Below are 17221 nucleotides of genomic sequence, written 5' to 3' on the forward strand. Positions count from 1 at the left end.
CAAGGAGCTTAAGTGGTTAGCATTTAATGTACTTGAATCTTTATGAAGAATATAGAATAAAGGTAATAAGAATATTGAACAACCTGGTCTAGTAGAAGGTGTCCCTGCCCACGGGAGAGGGGTTGGAACTAGATGATCTTTAAGGCCCCTTCCAACCCAACCCATTCTATGGTTCTAACACAGTTAATTTGTCTTTATCGTCAGCTTTCATGTGGAAGGAATTTATTTACATGGGGAGGCTAGTGAATTTCTGCCATGAAAGGGATTTGTGGTAGTTCTTGGGTGTGTCCCACAGCTTGCTTCCTCTTCCCAGTTATATTTTCTGCTCTCCTGAGCTGAACATCCAGTACAATGTAATCTTTTTTTTCTGCAGGTAAAAAATTTTCAGGGAGACCCATGTGTACGCTACTGACTAACAAAAGGTATGAGTTGCTCTACAATTGTGGAATTCAGCTCTTGCATATTGGGAGGCCCTTAGCTGCCTTTGAATGCCTGATTGAGGCAGTCCAGGTTTATCACTCAAACCCTCGTCTTTGGCTGAGAATAGCAGAATGCTGCATTGCTGCCAATAAAGGGGTAAGTAGATTTGCAAATTCCTTATTTTGATTGTAGTTATGAAATACATGTGATCACAGGAAGGAAGAAATATAGCCCTGAGTTAAACTATGCGTTTTTAAGGCCTAATGTTGAACACCTCTGTGTAAGTCCAAAATAATTGTTTTTCTGTATATGTGTGTTTGTGCGGTTAATCTGAAACTGCAACAGGTGGAAGAAAACCACCATAGAAACAATGTCTTGAGACCTAGTATTTAATTGGCTTTTCTAAGATCAGAAGAATTTGTGTAAACAATTCAAAAAATTGGCGTGAGATGAAGCAAAACCACGCAAGTGTCTGTTGGAGCTGCTCTTCTATGAAGTTACAAGTTTTTTGCTGGAGAGACTGGTTAAGCATGATTTTGTTTTGGCAATTCACCATCGCACACCCCTTTGGTGTTCCAGCTCATAATGGGTAATCCTGAATTGATTTGAAGCATGTTAGTTTTCTCCAAGTCATCTGATGGTTTACCTTCCTTTGTCTTGAAATAATTGAGAAATAAACGTGAAGATATTATTTGGAAAGAAACTTGTATTACTCTTGGAGGCATCACTTTATAACAGGAAGCAGTATGTTCTTTCTGTGGTGAATGCTCTCTGCTTAAAAGGTAGATACTGACAAATAGTTTAACTTGCTATTTATGGATATCTTATGATGCCTCAGCTTTCCACACTCATTTCACATTGGTTGCAAAATCTTGGGGTGTGTGTATGTTTATGTATACATAAACCCCATATAAAATAATACATGGTATATATATTGAAAACAAACCCAAAAAAACCCCAACCCCACAGCTAATTCTGTCTCTTTTTGTGTGTGAATGGAAGAATTAAACTTGCTCAAGATCTTCTCTCTGTACCAAGTTCTGTACCTCCCAAGGATTTCTGTTCCTGGGTGGCAGAAATAACAAGGTGAGACTGGAGTCAGTGACCATTTCTGGTATCCGAGGAAGGAAAATTTTTGTAGCTGCTCTTGGAGATTTGATATTAACTTGGAGGCTTGATGCACAGAAAAAACTTTGATAACTTTTATTGCTGATACTTTGAGGTGGAAGGGTGGTTGTTCTTTTTGGAAAATTTTTGTCTGAAACATCTTGGATTTTTACGTTTAGACTCTAGGAATTGCATTACGCTTCTGAAACAGTGAGGTTCTAGCTTAAATTGTAGCTGGAGAAGTAGAAGAAAATAGAGATCCTTTGTCTCTATTTCAAGGCTACATACTGTGGTGTAAAAGGTATGACTGAAAGTATGTTACTACAGTTTTAGTAGGCTATAAGGTTGTTATTTTGATGTTTTTAATGAATATGGTTATTGGATGAGACTGGTGAATAATCTTACTTAAAACCGAAATGTAGCACTGTGTCCTAGAACTTTATTGGAAGATGCGAAGACTCTTGTAGAGGACTACTAAAGGTATTTGGTTAAAGAGAAGCTTCCTTCCTTCCTGGGATGTTATTAATTATGCCTTTGTGTAAAAGTAATATAAAGTCCTTAAACTTCTTGTTTAAATTCTGTCTACTGTAAATCCATTATGCAAATTCAGACATGGCTTCATTTTGTAGGACTAAAGTGGATGAAGGTAACAAGATGTGCTCTGATTTCCACTGAAATCTTTGCATGTGATCTTCCTTGTCATCATACAGCCAGAACTCATCTAAAGTTTCATTATTTCCTCGCTCAGATGCCGCTAGAGGCCGAGAGGGGTGAGAGTGTAGTGTGGCTAGCCCGGAGGGGGCAGAGGCTGAGGAAGCAGAGATCAGCCTTCTCCATCCTGAAGCTATGGTGATCATAGCCAAAGTCTGTGGAAGCGTACTGACAGCAGATGGTATTGAATGTCCTCTGGGGCTTCTTGGTTTCAACCTGTTGATTCATGTCTGTTTAGGATAAGCCCGTTATTGTTAAACATGAATATGTTAAAATACAGAGGGGTGGGGACAGGATTGTTTTTTCTTTGAACAGAAAACTGCACTAAAATCGTATGTTTGTGAAATTAAGAGACGCTGTACTTGTTTCCTTGTGAAACTGTAATTCACCCCTCGTGTGTGTGGGCGTGACGATGCGATCTATGATTGCATGATCCTGTGCAGTAGTTTCCACAGTGTGCCCATTTCGCTCGGTGCATGGGATGGGTGGGATCAATTGAACAAATGGCTATATTCACTTTATGCCCACTGCCCCCCAAATTCTCATTGTTTTCCCTCTCTGAGTGGCCTCTGCACTTTTATTTACTACACCCTAGCCAAATCCTTCACAATACAATATTCATAAATTTTACCTTGTGAATTTCAATGGTGCTCGTTATTTTGGTATCTCTACTTCAGAACTTTTAAGAAAGATATTAATGGCTTTATAGCTTTATAGGAGAGGTTTGCTAGTATCCCCATTTCGTAGGCACAGCATAGAGGTTTCAAGAGTCTTCGGTCCAAGATGGACTGACTTATATTGTGTATGATAGCTGTTGTCAGATAGTTCTGAGTACTTACTTTTATAAAGCAGAGAAAATGCAGGAAGAACAGCTTTCTTCATACTAAGTTTGCAGTTTTCTGTCTCTATACTACTTGTTTCAAGTCACACGTAGATAAAGAAGACACAGCTGATCATCTCTAGTGGAAAGCTGGGTATGAGAGACTGGGTTAGAATAGGTTTTCTGGCAAAAACCAAAGCTAATTCTGTTTACGAGGATGGTGTTTTGCAGTCTAGAAAAGGGAAATACAGACCCTTATCGGGCAATTCCTTGTTTACTGCAGACAAGCCAAAGCAGGAGGTTATGCCAGGCTCCTGAAGCCTGGCTTTCTTCCTGCTACGGTTGTTATGTTGTGTGGTGTACCAGACAGCTTGATTTCTTGTCACAAAAACAGTCTGCTGTTTCCTAAATTTGTAATCTTACAAGAAGAAAATTAGCTTTGGATGTTGTTAATGTTAAAGGTAAGGTGGAAGTGTCTATAAATTATGCAAGAGATTTGAAACATAACAAGTGAGGCCCTAAAATCAAGTGTGTTTAATTTGACATTGTAACTCTATTTGCAATAATATTCCTTGATATCTAAGTATGGGTTCACATTTATGCTCTGAACACCATATAGAAAAGTAAAACGATTTTTAAAAAGCTATTTTCACCCACTTTAGTATTTTAATTTATAAAATATAGAAGGAAGATGATTCCCTTTCTACAGTTCTTTTCACACCTTTGCAGAAACATGTTTCGTATCCAAACTCACAGTATGTATTTTTTTATTTGACAGTAAATGCTATTATAATGTCAATATCCTTCTTCATGATAGATTCTGATACATTTTCTGAAAATTGATAGCTATTCAAAATACAGATTTAGGATAATTTTTCCTTACAACTGCGACTCTTCATCACTAACTTCACTTACCAACAAAATTGTTAAGATGACTCATGGTAAAACAGCTAAATAAACCCCATTAAATGTTGTAGAGGTAATTCTTGGGGCTGACAATTAGGGTGCTTTGAGTTTGTTTGACCTCCTTAATGCCTGTATACTCAACAGTCTGTTAAACAAGTTAATGTAATGTAGCTTTGCATGTGTTGTGGTTCTGCTTCATGCTCCCCGTGGAACAGTTTGAGAGCAGCTATTTCAGAGAGCGCTTTGAATGCTGTGTAAGCAGGGAGAGAAGATGGCAAGCGTTAAGAGTGCCAACTCTGACTATTATTTGGCAGATCATATGATTTCTTTTTAGGTATCCTAGCAGTTCTTCTAATACGACTTGGTTCATTGTTCTTTTGCTCTCAAAACAGAGGAGAAACTAGGTCAGTAGGCTATCAGACAAGCTGTCAGAACTAATCTGTGGTTACACTGCAGTAAAATCCCTCTGCAACAAAAGACAATAGAAGGTGCCTGATCCTTCATGGTACTTAAGATTTAAAATTGTACCCATATAAACTATTAATTCTGACATTTTTGCAGGGTTCAAAGCCGTCTTCCAGCTTTCACTTATTTTGTCAAGCTCTCATTTAACAGCCTTGATATTTCAGTTTTGGCTTCTTTTTTTTTTTTCTTTCTCCTTTTAGACATCAGAACAAGAGACTAAAGGTCTTCCCAGCAAAAAGGGAATTGTGCAATCTATAGTAGGTCAAGGCTATCACCGTAAGATAGTCCTAGCGTCCCAGTCAATACAGAATGTTGTTTATAAGTAAGTATGTTTTCCATGGGCTATTCATTTATTTTTTTTTATCGTAGCTTTGTTAAGGATAGTATCTTTTCATCAGGAGTCTTTAAAACTGTAGTGGGATTGCTGTTTATTTTGGCATTACTAATGCAGTGAAAAGAGAGACATGCTAAAGTGCTTGAGGAGTCCTACTTAATCATTTGGATGTCTCATCTATGGTGTCCGGCAGAGGGCTTAACTGTGTATTGCTTGTAACTAAGAAGGGCATTAAAGCTCAAAACTGATTTATCTGAAATTTATATTTCCAGTTAGCTACATCTGTCCTTATTTTTCTCACTTAAAAGTATGTATTTTCAGTAATCCGCTTCAGAAAAGTGCAGGAAGAACCTAGTTGGTCTGCCATAAAACTTCAAGAAGTGAAGTCAAGAAGAACAAGAGAACTTCTTGTAATTATGTGGTTGAATCTGTCCACTCTATTTGGGCATTGTGGTGTGCTTTCCATAGATAAGAACAGCAAGCTTGATACATATATTTTCTTAAATTAAATGTGTTGTATTAAACACAATTCAACTTTTTTAGGATAATTTTTTCTCTGCATTCGGATCTTTCTAGAGCTCTGCTTTTATTTTTTTAATTTAGTGGGATTGCTACTCACTAGTTAACTTCTGTGTCTCTTTAAGTGATGGGCAGTCCTCAGCAATACCTGTAGCCAGTATGGAATTTGCAGCAATTTGTCTAAGAAATGCCTTGCTGCTACTGCCAGAAGATCAGCAGGAGCCAAAGCAGGAAAATGGATCTAAAACTAGTAATCAGCTGGGGGGAAATACAGAAAACAGCGAAAGCAGTGAAGCATGCAGGTAAACGGAATTGCATATAAACCTTTTGTCCACAGTAAGTCTGGGCTGACAGTCTGTGTCTGCTACCTGTCCTGTTTGGCCAGCAGAAAAAAATAACACATTTGTAAATTCTTTTAGCAGTGGTGGGATATCTAAGGAAATTGTTTGACAGCTCATTACACTAATTGCTAGTATGCTAATTTAAGAATAAAATACTGAGTTGATTCCTACCATTCCTAACAACTTTAAGCTAGACACTGAAATTCTTCTTTTCACTGGCCATCTTTCTTTTGGTGCTGCAAATGTTATGTTTTCCCACACCCTCCCACCATGCATATTGGTATTTCTCTAATTGTAAGTGAAGTTTCACGTTACAGTGATTTTGTGTGTGTGCGCACGTGTGCCATATACTTGATCCAATATATAAACGCCCAGCAACTCAGTTGTAAACTTTTCCCCGTAATCAGATTTGACATTCATCAGCCTTAGTACGCTTTGTTGTGTTAGTTTCCCATTTCAAGTCTAAAACAAGATTTAGAAGAGAAGTAGGAAAGCAGCATGGGGCTATTGCTTAATAAATCACACTTTAAAAAAAAAACGTTTAAGAAAAATCATCTTTTTTCTCCTTAAAGCTTCAGAAAAAGTAACTTGTATACAATGTATGTTAAACGTTAAATAGCAGGAAGGTGTTTTAATTTTTTTGTGTTGATCCTGATACGTTCTAAGCTTTGTTGGCCATAGCCTCTGCTTTCATTTAATGACCATTTTGAGAAGGGAAGAGTTACAATAACTGTTCTGGAAAAAGTGGCTATGTTAGAACTTGAACTACTTGAAGAGTAATGAAAAAATATGTTTTTGTCAGACCCAAGTATAGATAAATTTTAAGAAGGTAAGAATCATTTGTCACATGGCAGGATTTACTGCACGTGTGCTGTGTTGCATGGGCACAAGGTGCATCCTCACATATTCTGAGGTTGCCTGGAGATAGACTAGGGCTGGGGGTCTGTGGCTGTTACTGCTACAGCCATATTTGAAGGCTTTTCTCTGCAACCCTTTTTACCCAATGACAATCTTTCATGTCAAGTGACCAAATGATTTATAAAAGTCATGTGCGTGCATGTGTGTGTGTGCATGCGCTTTTTTTCTTTTTACCTTTCTGAAGTCAGAGGTTGTGAACTAACTTCCCCTGGTAAGCTGTAAGCAGCCCATTGAGACGAAACTCCTCTGGTTTAAATGTGACTTCAGTTTTAAGCTTATGAGACCCATGAAAGGGCAGTGATGAAAACAAAATGATAGGTCTTACTCAGACAAGACCTCCTTTTTTGTTTTGGTTGGGGGGGGTGGGGGCGTGGTGGGCGTTTTTGTAGGAGTGAGGAAAGGAAAACATGCCCTGTATGGGAAGATCCTTTAATACCTTCTGTTTTCGAAACCAGATGCTTCTTCAGGTTAAAAAAAAAAATTTTTTTTAGAAGACCCCCTTGTGTCTCCCAGTGGTCATTGCCAATTTCAAAATATCTGGCAACAAGGCAGGCTGTTCTTGAATTTGTGTGTCACGTTCTGAAAGGTTCTCTAAGGATTTGTTCCTTCTGATAAGGGACCCTCTGTGAGAGAACAGTAAAACATATAAGGCATTTGAAGAAAATCACACTAATTGAACAGGATGGTTTTGAAGCAAATCCCACTAATTGAGCAGGCTGACTGTGAAGCAGATTCTTCTCTTGTTGACAAGAAAACACTGAATACTTTCAGTGGTTAAGGGTATTTTTTTAATCTAATTTTTGGCAAAGGCATGAAGTATATATGCTGCAACAGTATTGAATACAGGTTTCCTTGGAGTCTGTTGCTATCTGTTTTGAAGGTCTAAGTCAGAGTTACCTTCCCTGTTTCTAATAAACAGATTCAAAAATACATCAATTCAAAAGTCCTTGTTAACCAGGCAGACTCAGTTTCAATTCGGGGTTTTTTAATCTATTTCTAAACCTTAGTGTCTCTCTCTGCCAAGGTGCAGCTGTCAGCCGTCTCTTCAGTTCTCATTCCAGAAGAAGATTCTTTCAGCTGACTGGAGAGCAAAGTTGCATACTTTTTAAATAGAGTGAATACTTGCTCCCCGAAAAAAAGCCAAATGTAATCTTAAAGTGGAATTTTAGTGGGGAAAATAAATAAATAAATAAATAAATAAAAGTAAGAAGTAGCTAGAAGTCTAAAGGAAGCTGTAGCACTTTGGGTTATTTTTCTAGAATATTTTTGTAATATTTATGTTTCTAAATTGTCTAGGGAGAGAACTAGTTTACTGATTTTCTTACAGGCTAAAAGAAGAGAAGCTACAAATGCAGTGAGGTTTGTGTATCTCCCATTGAAAGTTCTTGTCCTACACCAAACTTCAAAAATAACTCAAGGCTGTGGAGAGTGGTGTGGGTTGTTTGGTCTATCAGTCACAAATGTCCTCATTCTTCCTTCTCAAATAGACAGTTAGGATAAGAGCATGTGCCTCAGTTTCTGCATAGCACCATTTCCCTGGTATTTAGGCTATAGAATTTTTGCTGTCCTTTTAAATGGAGTGAGTAAATGTCAATGATTATTACACTAATAACTTTTAAATTATTTATAGTAGCTCCTTATAATTAATACACTTTTTTTTATTCTAGCAATAAAAGTCATGAAGGGGATAAATTCATTGCAGCTCCACCTTCTTCACCTTTGAAGAAACAGGAATTAGAAAATTTAAGGTAAGTAAATAATACAAAATATTCACCACTAAATGAGCCCCCTCTTAAACTGTGCTATGATGCTGGTGTCATTCCTAGTTCTTTTTTTTTTAGGCGCTTGCAACATTGAATTGTAGCTGTTAATCTAAGGATGCCTTTTTTCAAATATGTGTGCTTCCTTTCTTCTGGGCTTTGATTCAGAACAAATAGAAACAATCCAGAATTTCAGTTCAGAAGGTAGATCAGTCTGTTTGATCCCATTATTAATATCTTGGGCAAAACTAAAAAAATCAAGCCCCATAAATGACAAAGCAAAAAACCTGATTGTTGTGATTGGGGAAGGGGTGGAAACTACTGTGTGGTACCTTTGCCCTTTAAGGCCTTGATTCAGCTCCCACAACATTATATGCTTGTTGGATGGGGAAAAAATATGAAAGCTGTAAAAGCAGCTATGCTGCTTTCAAATGAGAACGGTCCTCCTTTCAGCAGGAATAAATCTGTAGTTCGCTTAAAATAGAAAGACAAATTGCCTTTGTCCAGGCATTTGACTTCCTCCCCATGGAAGAACACAGGTGAAATGTGACTGTAGATTTTTTTCCTGTTCTCAAAGATCCTTAAACTACTTGTTCAGCAGTCTGAGTGCTTTCCAAACAGAATAACTCACATGTGTCTAAGTAAGTATCACGTTATCTGGAATCTCTTTACTTTTCCCCAACAAGGTTATCATTTGCTGGCAATGTTAATTATTTCAGGTGGCTGCCAGCCTGTTGAAAATCTCCCTTACTGTAAAGCTTGCACCTGCTCAGAAAAAAGAGATCTGTTTTAAGTTTCCATTATGGACAAAGCATACAGTAATTTCCCACTTAAACTCTTGGGTAAATACTCTGTTCCAGCCTAACCCCAGGTAACCTGTGTTTTATAATGACCAGTTTAACCTTTACTTTGCTCCACTATGTGTAGCAAATGTACTTGTATTCATTTAAAAGCTGTTTAGCAGGAATCTGTTAGGAGATGTTACTGAGACCTTGATTATTTATTCTCAAGTGGTACAAGAGTATGCTACTCAAAAATAGAAAGCACTGAATTAAAAGCAGTGATCTGGCTTGGTTGGGTTTTTGGGTTTTGCTGGTGGGTTTATTTTTTTCCCCCTAACTGTTGAAAATGTGGTTGCCACATGTCAAAAGTATGTGGTGTCACTTTGTGATTTTTTTAAATTTTTTTTTTTTAAAAAATGTAGTCTTTCACAATCAGCTGTTGTTATCTGCTGATGAAGCCTGACAACATGTCAGGAAAAACTTAGCAGTTTAGCAAGAATTACACTGCTTCTGGTAAAGAACACAATATAAGGAAAGGAAAAGCATTGGTTTATTTTTTTGCAGTACTTGATTTGGTGGTTAAATCCAGAGGACGAAACACCCCTAGGGAGTGGTCCTGCTAAAACTTCTTCAAAGTTTCTGCACATAGCTGTGAAAAGCAAAGTACATCGCACTCAAGTGTTAGTATATTTCAGTAGTCTTGCTCACTAAGGAGCTAAGTGAGGAAACTAAAATTCTTGTCTATTCAGGGAAAATTTAGAAAAAAGTTGTGAATATTGGCAAGGACTATTCTGAGGAATAGGCCTCAGTTCAATTCAGTATTGTATTCAGTAACTTTCCCTGTTAAGTCACTGGATTACTTCTAGACCTGAAATGGGCAATTTAAATGCTTTTTTTGCATGCTTTTGTACAGTTGCACATCCTAATACAAGTTTAAAATAACTGATCAACTGTGCCCCTAAATAGTTCTTAAAATTAAATAAGCCTTTTCTAGACGGTATTTTTAATCATACGTATAGTTTGGTACTTGTGCACAAATTAGTTGAGCAGACTGTTCTCACAATAAGCAGTAATTCAATTGCAAGGTTTTAAAAACGACAAGCAGAAGTCTGAGGACACCAAATATTGCTAAGAATTTATGCATAGGTAGTGGAAACTCCAGTTTTTTCTTCTGAGTTTCTTCTAAACAATTCTGCTCCTCACTTCTCGTCCTCTGAGAAGCCGCATCCCTTACCGTGCGCTTCAGCCTGTGGTATGTTTCAGTGTGCCGGAACGACCCAACACTGTTAGGATACATCAAAAGTAAAGGAGTTCTGGTAGACCACAGTACTACGTTGGGAAAATTGTGTGGATTTTATTGTAAAAGTTGAGATGGATAGCCACAGATCTTGTTGTAGCTTTTTTCTCCCTATATTGAACAATTTTGTGTGAGAATGTTAATTTTTCCCTTCAAAGCAGCTAGAAATAAAGGAATAGTTTGATCACCTGCTTTGTCCTGAACAGATTTAAACTGCAAGGCTTTGCTATAAGGCATGTGAACCAATTTTACTTTTTTTTTCCTTTCATTTGACTTTTCTGTTGGCCATCTCTAGTCCCTTATTAGGCTGGCTTTATTCTATTTACTTACATATTTTTGAAGTGTGCATATCCTAGTATTGTATATGGTATTCCAAGAGCATTGCTGATAATTTCACAGTACTGTAAGGACCACCATTGCCCACCAATATACCTTGCCTCTTCTCCACACCTACCCAGTTTTGCCTCGTTTATCCACTTAAAGGTTTCGGCGGTCTGTTTGGCCCTGTGCTGATAATGGAAGCTTGCAGTGATTATCCCCCAAGCAGTTTCTTCTTCCTCACTCTCAGCCACTGCATAGTTAGTCCCCATCTCCCCTTTGCTGGTGCTGAATTTCCCCACAGGGTAAGCACCATTTGCGTTCTGTATTTTTTAATGTTTTGGATTGTTTTGCATGCGTTGAAAGTTAAAAAGTAGATGGTTTATCTCCACTGTTGTGCTTAGTTAGCTATTTGAAATTATTTGAGATTGGTGATGTTCTCTAAATGATTTAGAAGTGCCATTTTTGGTGCCTTCATCTTAAGTGTTGAAGAACTGGATTTGCCCTGGCTCACCCTTTGCCTGAGAAATAAGCCAAGTCAGATGTGCAGTTTGGGTTCTGTAAACTTGCAGTCTGTGTGGGCTGACAAATCTTGTTGCCTGAACCTATGCAAGAGGCTGTTTGACATAATCTGGCAGTTTAAAAAAACATTTTTCTTTTTCCTAGTGCAAAGGCAGTTTTATTTAGGGCATGCGGAGGCTCAGTGATGCTGGAAGTCTGCCGTGCTCAAAGGCGACCTGTGGAGTTTTGTCAGAATCCTGACCGGGGTGAAAAACTAGTTTGTCTTTTCCCTTGTGGTGCAATTCTTCTGCTCCGGTTAGCTGTCAGGTCTCCTGAGCGTTTGGTTTAGCCAGCTCAACAATGGATCCAAATGTGCGAGAACAGTACTGCAGGGAAGAAAACCTGAATATTTTCCTCTTTAGGTGGCTGTGGCTGAGGAATCTTCCCAGCTCTTACATGGCTTAAACAGTGACGAGTGCTGAGAGCAGAGCAGGTTTCCGTTTTTGCTGGACTTACCTATTGTGTGATCAGAGTGCATCTTGTGTTTGAACATTCAGAAATAAAAATAGGCTTTATAGAAGTTGTGGGAAATAGAAGCCTCCTGTTATTGTAAGGGGCAGTAGCAACCAGCTCTGCAGGCCTTGACTTTTGTCTAAGGGTGTTTAGCTGGTGATGCTGAGCATCTCTGCTTACTTTGAGGCAGAGATGAGAAGAGACTGGTTAGAAGCAGGCTGTTATTACAGGGGGGGTGCTGTTTTTTGTTGGTTTTTTTTTTTTTTTACCCCTGTTCCCTCCCCCTCCCCAGCCGTAACCTTTCAGAAATATTTTAGGTTTGGGACTTGAGCTGGGGAAGCTTTCCTCTCCCTCTCTCAAGCTTTTGTATGTGTTCAGATTTGATGTGACATCTGGGCACGGTGGAGAGGAAGTGGGGGGTAGGGAGAAACACTGGAGGAGTTTCTTATCCTTCTTGCGCATAATTAAGGAGCATGCCTCCTGGGAAAGGGGAATAAAGGCACCCCAGGTCCTGCCATGAATTACATGACTTACTGCTGGACTGAAAGTGGGCTTGACAGTTGCCAGAAGGTTGGCATGGTAATAGCCCACCTACTGTCGGGAGAGTCGAAGGCTTTCCTCCCGTCGCTCCCAACCAAGAGGATCTGCTCTTCCTCCCTGGAGAAGGACAGACTCCGTGCTTACAGCAAGGCATGGTGGGCAGAGGCTTGTGCCCCGAGGACAAGGCAGCCTGCACTGACTAATGTCTTGTGAAGTGGAAAATATCCCCTCCCCGAGTGCCGTGTTTGGGGAGGGGTGGGGAGTTATTACAAAGTATAAAGCCGGGCCTAATGATGCCATCCTGACGTGGGGTTATTGTTTGAAGATGGAAAATCCGAGTAGTTCAGATTTCATTACAGGAACTGTCAGAGATTTTGTGGGTTTGGAAAGATAAGAAAGCCTGTGACAGCAACAAAATGCCACAGATCAGTCAGAGTCTCTGGCAGCGGGTTACAGCTCTCTGTTGAACACAAAACTGGAAGCACCAAATTCTCCAGTGTTTGTTGTCTCCCTGTGTGCAAACATTGTACAGTACAAGAGTGAAACATGTTACAACTTAACTGATTGCTACTGTGTGTCTGTAGATTTCTGTAAGGTACAATCCACAAATCTGCTGCCCTTTGCTGCAGCAGAAGCGGGGGAAGGCAGGGAAGTACAGATGAGAGTCCAAGGCAAAATGCATAACAAGAGGGGGAGAAAGGGAAACTGTCCATGAGAAAAATGAAACGTGGCGATATCCATCTTTTTTTCATCTGTTATTTGTGGTCAAAATTGCAAAATCTTGCTGAGCATGCCATGGTCATCCTTGGTTTACACTTGTAGAGCACAATGTGTATATTTCCTAATTCAGTGAATAGGATTGAGGCCATAGATTATGAAACACTAGCTCCTTTACTTCGTGCCTTGATGCAAAGATATTATTGAAAGTTTATGATTTGTTTCTTCAGCACTTGAAAGAAATTTAACAGCTGCATTTGGAATCACGGAATTCTCTATTTAACATTGGCTTTCCCCCTTCCCTTTTGTTTTTCTTTTTTTTTTTTTTTTTTTTTTTTTTTCTCCCCTTCCTCCAGGTGCTCAATACTTGCGTGTAGTGCTTACGTGGCTCTGGCTTTGGGTGATAACCTTATGGCGTTGAATCATGCAGATAAACTTCTTCAGCAACCAAAGCTGTCAGGGTCTCTTAAGTAAGTCTGATACGGTCATTTCTTCTTTCTCAGCCCTGCTTTTTGCTGGAGAGTTCTGAGTTGAAGCTTCCAATGTCTGTAGCTGCTTGCCAATTCTGTATCTGATGCAAAGAATTGCTTGGCCCGCTCCTGTTCTTGTCGAAGCCCTACCTAAATGTTCATTGACACGCAGGAACGTGAGTCCCCTCCTTTGTGTATGACTTCCATGTAATGTGGAACCTATTGCTGCTTTTTGTTGCTATTTGTTAACCTCCAGCTACGGGTCGCCATGCAGTGGCATGGCTGTCAGGTCTCTGTCCTGATTCACTGTGGGGCTGCACGTGCTTGTGTTGGCACAGCACAGAGGGCAGGAACGAGCAGCTGGGGGTAGCCGGTGGCCCAAACCAACGTGCTGCTGAAAGTTCACTTAGGAAACTACAGCCCTGGAGGGGAAGGTTTGCTCAGTCAGTAGGGTTCCAGGTCTTGGGTGTGCAGGACTGTCACTTCACCTGCTACTGTAGCTTATATAGGTTCCATTCTTCAGTTTCTCTTTTCCAGGTCTCATTTGGCACTGTATTTTTTGGAAGGATATTTAAAGCTCATTCCATTTTTACCCACTAATTCTCATACAGCTGTGCAAATTCAAAAAACCCAGCTTAGCTTCATCCTTCTGACCTTGTTTGTGCATTTAATTCCTATGTCATATACAGGATAAAATACAGCAGACTTTTAAAGCAGTAATATTTTTCAAAACTGGTAATGTCCTTGTGGGAAGTAAGCTAACTTGTGCTTATTTTATATGCTGGCAGTATACTCCATAATAGCCCATGCCAATGAAATTCTTTGGCTCCCACGCTGCAGACTACTGCAGAAGCTCATCTTTTTACGCAGTCATTGTATAAGCAAGATTTTAGAGGAGTTTACAAGGTAACACATAATTTTATGAGGGCAGTGTTACCATTATATAATGCAAGAAATGCCAGATGACAGGTTTTTACAAAGATAAGGAGCCATGGTCCTCAGTCCCAGGAAACTAGCCTTTTGCGCAGATCAGCAATATTGAACTGCTCCTGTTAAGTGAAATAAATTGCATGTAGAAAGTTAAGTTTGCTGTATTTGATCTGAATTGCAGAAATTATTTTGGATAACCGACTGATCCTTTACCTGATGTTTTGTAATCTGTTGCAAACTGTACAGTCAGTTTGAAGTGTACTGTATACAGCTGCATAGAACAAGCATGAACTCTTTTTGCTCAACTTTTGTTTCAGAATAAATATTTGTGACCTAACTACACACTCTGGATCAACAGGATTCCTTCTGTTCCAGAGTTGAAAAGGAAAGCTGCTGATTAGCTGAGCTGAACTACCAGTGCCAAACATCAGACTTGCTTAATTCTTTTGCAAAATCTGCAGTTGGGAACGTGTTTGTGCCCCATGGACAGGCCTCTAGAGTTGCTGTCCTTAGAAATGCAGCTACCTTACAGAATTAGCTTTTGAGCATAAAGTCACTTAACACCTCAAATTGTAGATGTATCTGTATCCTGCGGTGTTTTTGTAAGGATTCCTTTTTGAAGTCTCCAAGATAAAAGCCATACCAAGGTACTGTCTTTCTGGAACAGCAATTCCTGTGTATGAATGAATTGTCATTACTCGGATGCATATTTTTTGACAACATTAGTGCCTAAAAGCAGCAAATGGCAGAACCGGGTATTAGGACAGTACTTCATAAGCAAGCTAACTTCCATGCAAGTATTTCAAGTAATAGTTTCCAAGTGTTTGCATTAAAAACTACATTTGGTTTGTCATGTATAAGAAATTGTGGGGGTTGTTAGGCTGACATTTGTACCTAACTCTTTGCTGTTGTAGGTTTCTTGGGCATTTGTATGCAGCAGAGGCTCTCATCTCTCTAGACAGAATATCTGATGCCATCACTCACTTGAACCCCGAGAACGTCACTGATGTTTCCCTCGGGATCTCTTCAAATGAGCAGGATCAAGGTTAATGAATCTACACTTCATTACAACTGGTTGTGCTTTCAGCTGCCTTCCTGCTGTAACTTTCTATATACAAATATAATGATGATGAAGACATCTTGTTTTAACACCATCGGTTGTTCGGGGCTTTTTTGTTTGTGTTTCTGTTGCCGTGTTTTTGTTTTCCTTGCCTTTGTTCCTACTTTGTGTTTGGTTTGTCTTTTGTGTGTTTGTGTTCCTTTGAAGTGGCTAATTCTGTAACATAAATGGAATTGAATATTCTAGCCTTCTGGTTTGTTTGAAGATAAAATTGCATTTAGTGAGAGATAAGAGTGGGAAGAATTTAGTTAATCTGTATCTTAATCTTCTTGCAGTGCTTCCAATTGGGAGTGTTATTCTGTAACAGAAAAATACTTCAGAGCCCATCTGTATAGTCAAGTCTACAGCAGCTCTGATGTCAGTTATGTCTGCAATTTAAACTTCACTGCATTCATCCACAAATGTAAAAGCAAAACATTAGAGATAGGAAGTCTTAAGTGATGTTAACTCTTGAGCAAACTGATATGGTTTTCCTCTTTAATGTCAGACTGTGAAGAAAGAAGTGAGTTTGTATCTTTGTATTATTTTTGTAACAAGCTTTTAAAAAGCTCACAGAACATGATGGGTTTTGTGTTTGTTTTTTTTCTTTGCAGGGTCTGACAAAGGAGAGAATGAGGCAATGGAATCTTGTAAGTACCAGCCGTTGTACTCAGCAGAGTACAGGAACTTACTCGGCCAGTTCGGAATAAAAGTGTAAGAAGAAAAAGAGACTTTTTTTATTATTATTATTTTATTTCAGCTGGCAAGCAGACCCCACAGTGTTACCCCAGTTCAGTCACATCTGCACGGACAATGATGTTATTTAACCTTGGAAGTGCTTACTGTTTGAGGAGTGAATATGACAAAGCTCGAAAATGTCTTCATCAGGTATGAAAAACAAAACTCAGACAGCTTTAGGGACAAACGTACTTCTTTCAGAGTGTCATTTGTACCACAGCAAATCCTGGTGATTTCATAGGCAGGTTTATTTGCAGACTTTGCTCAGAAGGCAGCTCTCTTCCCTTTATGAACCAATCTCTATTAGTAACGTAAAATGAAGAATTCCATATTTCTTGTGTAAATAGTTCAGTACCACTATGGGAAGCATTATTGGTTTTTTTCCTTAGATCATACCAAAACAATGGAATATGATTAGGAAGCCTTTTCAGTTTTTCTAAGTTGTTTTGGTGGGGGGTTTATTGCTTTGTTTGTGTTTGTATTTTTAAATGGTCCACTAGTAATGGTTCTATTTCAGAGGAAAAAGTTCTTGAGGACCTTGAGTTTACTTCCCTCTTATCAGTTAATAACTCACCATCTAAGCTATTAACTTTAGGTTCATGAGAACAAACCGCACTTCTGCTGGTGGTAGGGTCCTTACCTGCTTCTTGTCCCAAGAATTCTCAAGTACTGCTTTTGAAACTCTGTCTTCGCTTAGCCTGTGTCATTTGCTATTTCTTATGGCTGGGACCAAAGTCTTTCCATGATGATGTTAGTCTCTTTTTCGCAGCCATTCCTATCTGTCAGAAAAACTACTCGGATGCGTTTTTGTTGAGCTGCAAACTGAAACAGCAGTCTTCCAAATTACTTCATAGTAGTTGTGTAGGTGAACAAGTTCAAATTCTGTGAGGTTCTTAACCGCTTCAGGCACTTGTTTTGCTTATTTTCCTCCCAAGGCCTCTTAGGAGTGGGTAGGTGCCTGTGCATGGGCTCTGCAGCACATGTGTAAAGCCCAAAGGAGTGGAAGGCCATCTGT

At 39.1% G+C, this 17221-nt stretch overlaps 1 protein-coding gene across 2 annotated transcripts in view; it reads left to right on the forward strand.

The window, feature by feature from the left end:
• CNOT10 (CCR4-NOT transcription complex subunit 10) overlaps positions 1-17221 on the forward strand; it is a 36449-nt gene that overhangs the window by 17063 nt on the left and 2165 nt on the right. For both annotated transcript variants that reach the window (XM_005242260.4, XM_027793594.2), the window contains exons 10-17: positions 374-576; positions 4630-4751; positions 5408-5584; positions 8209-8289; positions 13326-13439; positions 15284-15414; positions 16083-16118; positions 16229-16356. In XM_005242260.4, coding sequence (XP_005242317.1) covers positions 374-576; positions 4630-4751; positions 5408-5584; positions 8209-8289; positions 13326-13439; positions 15284-15414; positions 16083-16118; positions 16229-16356 — 992 coding nt within the window. The remainder of the gene's footprint in view (positions 1-373; positions 577-4629; positions 4752-5407; positions 5585-8208; positions 8290-13325; positions 13440-15283; positions 15415-16082; positions 16119-16228; positions 16357-17221) is intronic.

The sequence above is a fragment of the Falco peregrinus genome, chromosome 5 (genome assembly GCF_023634155.1).
Source record: "Falco peregrinus isolate bFalPer1 chromosome 5, bFalPer1.pri, whole genome shotgun sequence".
Classification (NCBI taxonomy): domain Eukaryota; kingdom Metazoa; phylum Chordata; class Aves; order Falconiformes; family Falconidae; genus Falco; species Falco peregrinus.